This window comes from Morone saxatilis, unplaced genomic scaffold (genome assembly GCF_004916995.1).
Source record: "Morone saxatilis isolate NCDOM2014 unplaced genomic scaffold, NCSU_SB_2.0 Contig17, whole genome shotgun sequence".
NCBI lineage: Eukaryota > Metazoa > Chordata > Actinopteri > Moronidae > Morone > Morone saxatilis.
In genome coordinates, this window is record NW_023339729.1 from 17,667,417 (window position 1) to 17,671,624 (window position 4,208).

At 41.5% G+C, this 4,208-nt stretch overlaps 1 protein-coding gene across 1 annotated transcript in view; it reads right to left on the reverse strand.

Annotated features, from left to right (window-relative positions):
- Window positions 1–359: 359 nt before the first annotated feature.
- Window positions 360–4,208, reverse strand: part of rps6 (ribosomal protein S6) — a 4,595-nt gene continuing 746 nt past the window's right edge. Inside the window, exons 2-6 of the mRNA XM_035659901.1 lie at window positions 3,976–4,107; window positions 3,088–3,298; window positions 2,337–2,483; window positions 1,034–1,191; window positions 360–493 (exon numbers count right to left, since the gene is read on the reverse strand). Of these exons, the coding sequence (XP_035515794.1) occupies window positions 398–493; window positions 1,034–1,191; window positions 2,337–2,483; window positions 3,088–3,298; window positions 3,976–4,107 (744 nt within the window). The 3' untranslated portion in view covers window positions 360–397. The remainder of the gene's footprint in view (window positions 494–1,033; window positions 1,192–2,336; window positions 2,484–3,087; window positions 3,299–3,975; window positions 4,108–4,208) is intronic.

A 4,208-nucleotide genomic window follows, 5' to 3' on the forward strand; every position in this document is an offset into this window, starting at 1 on the left:
GGCCATTTAACCATCCAAATGATTTCTAAACGGGTTTATTAAGCTGAAAAAGTTGCCAAGTTCCCCTTTAATTATACTGTTGTCACATTTTATCTTCAAAATAGCAGATTGTGATTTCAATTCATTGTGCAGCCCTACCCACAGTATAACACATCTCCAAAAAAGCTTGAAATCTTATGTAAATATGCTTAAGTTAAAAACACTTAATTTTCTTGCAGCATTTGAGCAAAGGCTGTTTCTACAAGTTTAGGCAGCAGTTAATTTGTCTATTAGCTGCCTACTGTAATTCAACTGGTAAACCTGCAATCATATAGTCTTTTTGGACTCAAGATACTGAAAAATAAGAATTACAATACGAATTTTTCAGCAAAACATGACTTTATTTGACTTTCTGATTTCACTTTTGGCTGGACTCTGACTTGGATGTAGATGCTCTCAGAGAAGAAAGGCGGCGCCTCTTGGCGATCTGTTCCTGGCGCTTCTCTTTGGCCTCCTGTTAGCAGAAACAAGTGTCAGTAAAATGTTTCAACACGTCATTAAAAACAGCTATGTTCACCCCCACACACACAGTAACAGGACATGTCAACATTACAATTTAATAATTCCACACCGTTTATTCTTAACTCCAATGAGGTCAGTGACTGCTAGATAATGCAACAGTTTACTGCAGATTAAAATCAGATGGCAGTGAAAAAGCCTTATACTTGGTGTTTAAGTTCTGTTTTGCTTGTTCATCTAAGTTAATGTCTAAGTACAATAATTCCAATCTGTGAAGGACTTTTACCACTACAATTATAAAGTTCCCATCAAAATATGGTGCAATTCATCTCTGCTCCAAGTTCTGTCTCCTGACAATTACAAAAGGCTACAAGCACCATTTTAGGGGAAATATACGGAGCAATAACCTCAAAATACATTTGAGTAATTTATTAATCTAAAACCACTTAGAAATGTGTCATGTCACAACTAAGAGCCACTTGAGTTCTGAGTAACCAAGCACTGTAATAAAGGAAAAAAGTAATAAAAACATTACCTTCATCCTCTTGGCCAGCAGCTTGGCGTACTCAGAGGCCTCCTCCTTGTTCTTCTGGGTGCGCTGTCTCTTGAGGGAGATGCGGCGGCGCTTGTGCTGCAGCACACGGGGCGTCACCAGTCTCTGGATCCTGGGAGCCTTAGTTCTGGGCTTCTTGCCTACCAGAGAGAGGGCATCCAGTTAATACTACTGACAATGTGAGTAAATACCAGGTATGATGGAGAATGCTGAAGTGGAATATGATTGACAGTGTTAACACTGAGAATGGATGGGAACCATCTTGCATACTCTGGTGTGTATGCATAATGGAATTTTTATTAAGAAAGCCCAGCAAGACACACTTCTAGGCAGACAGGCAGCAGGAAAGAGGTTCTTAGTTTCCAAATATTTATCTGGCAAAGAAACTGAAATCCTCACTGCTCCTTACCCTGACTGCATCATATACAAGACACAGAATGCTGCGTAATTGTGACGTTTCTCTATTATACTGTAAAAGGGACGAACCTGAAAATTGATAGTGGTCATGAAATGTAGCAGTTTGGGTTTACAGTATAAAGTAAACATTTAGGCTTAATACGTCACTACTATTTGAGTTGTGACAGCATATACACTAGTGTATTTTAAATTAGTTTAACCTGTTTACATTAACATGTCCCCAGTGCTTTAATTGTCGTCTTAAAAAAGGACCAATGTGTAGGGTTTACTGGCAGCTAGTGGTGAGGTTGCAGATTGCAACCAAATTAATATTACGGTACTTAAAATATTACGAAACTTGTGAAAGGCTTTAACTAACTGTCCATCCTGGGCTACAGGAGAAACATGGAGTTAAAAACCTCTCATACTAAAACAGTTAACAGAAACACAGGTAGGGCTGTGGGTACATTTAACTCAATACTGAGTTCAAAATATTATTCTCAGTTTTTTCTCTCTCAATTATGACTGAAAAGGGTCTACAGCATATTTTCTCAGACAAATTATAGTCCTTTTATTTATTTCCGTAGTAGGGCATTAACTGCAAAACACTGCATATTTCCTTTTCTTTGTTTTCTTTTCATTGTTCACCTCACTGGTTTAAATATTCAGACATTTGTATTGCGATTTGTATTAACTTGATCCAATTTTGAAGTAACGCACTTTGTTCCCCTAATAATTCCCACTTTTAAACGGCACATTTATGTGGTTTATGATCTCATGTGTCAGTGGAAGTCAAAAGCACACTGAATACAAACCTACATTCAGTGACTCCATGAACACTTGTAAGCAAAAGTCCAAACTGATGTTGGGAAATTGGCTCTAGTCTTACCTTCTTTAGTCAGGGGTCTCCTCACAACATACTGCCTAACGTCATCCTCCTTAGCCAGGTTGAAGAGCTTGCGGATCTTGCTGGCCCTCTTGGGACCAAGACGGCGAGGGACGGTGCTGTCGGTCAGCCCGGGAATGTCCTTCTCACCTGAGAATAACCAGATAAGGGGAAAATGAGTCAGCCGTGTGGATTAAAGCCAAGTTCACAAACTGCACTGCTTACATCTCAACCTTTTGCATGAACTTTAACTATCACTAAAATCAAAAACACAAAAAAGGTAGAGAATAGCCCAACGCACAAAATGCCAAGGGAGACACTCCACTATATCTCATGAGTGCCACACACACACTGTCCTTTATTAACCTGAAACTGCACCAATGCCAAAGAATGAATCACACTACAGCATTTAGTGACAATAAAAGAGCAGCAGCTTCATTCTTCTGACACTAGTGTACATGAGACAATGAGAGAGCAAGTCAGTTCAACCATCCACTGACCCTGGATCTGGTCGCATCTGGTAAGCAGCTCCACAGTTACTCTGGCAACACGCTGTCCCCCCTTAATGACTATGGATCAGTCAGAAACGGTCTGCTGGTGTGCCATAAATATAACAAGTAATATAAAAGACTTCTAGATCAGCACTCCTTTAGTCATCCCTGTGTAGCCTGTTGTAGTTATCCATTGTTTTTTTCTCAATATGCAATTTACTATTTCCATAAAATAGTCCACATCAGAAAGAGTAACACTTTACCTTTCTTGACAATAACCAAGTTGAGAACGCTGAGGTTGGCATCAACGATGCAACCGCGGACAGACTTGCGCTTGCGCTCGCCAGTCCTGCGGGGACGGTAGCAGGAGTGGCCCTTGCTGAGCAGCAGGCGCACACGGCCGTGGGTCAGCACACCCTGCTTCATGGGGAAGCCCTGCTTGTCATTGCCTCCGCTGATGCGCACCACATAACCCTGCACAAGTACAGAAAACAAGTTACTTCTCTGCTCCTCCGTTTAGGGTACTTGGTACGCAGTGTCTGAAAGAAAATGGATTGTTTGCACAAAACAAAAATATCACGTTTTTAACTTAAATGTGTTTGTGTCTCTAAGGAATACAACTAATTGGATAGCCAACTGCACTTTATCAACCATGAGGCCATAATAAGCAGGTGGATGCGGCTCAGAAGGTAGATTTGAAAGATTCAAATTAACTTTCAGCTCCTCCTGTCCACAAATTGAAAGTGTCCTTGATCAAAACATTCAACACCAACGGTTCCCAGTGGCCACGTCAGAGCCGCGTACTGCTAGAAATACAGCCCATTTATCAGCCCTTTGACCTCATCAGAACTTGGCAAACCCAACGTTGGCATTCAGACTACATTTATTCCATACCTACATTCAGACTCAAACTTCAAGAGCAAACTAATGTTTTGTTTTGAGGATGCGAGGGAATTGAGAGAGCAATGCTGTTACAATCAGCCACTGTCATAAGGTCTGACTGTATCTGGTTAGCAGCTCCACAGTTACTCTGGCAACACGCTGTCCCCCCTTAATGACTACGGGTCAGTCAGAAACGGTCTGCTGGTGTGCCACATTGTGAATGAAGACTGCACATGAAACAAGTTAACTGGACTGCATCACAACATTACCTTCCACTCATCTCCCAGAGGGTCAGCAGCCACCTCGGTGGCCATACGCTTCTCGTAGAAAGTACGCAGCTTACGCTCATCGTCAACTTCAATCAGCTTCTGGCAGCCAGTAGCGGGGAATGAGATGTTCAGCTGAAACAAGGGACAAGCAAATGGAAATGTTAGGACATAAACTCTGACTCACGTTGGGTTCTATCTACTTCGACTGTACATACTGCCTCTCCTCTATTCCT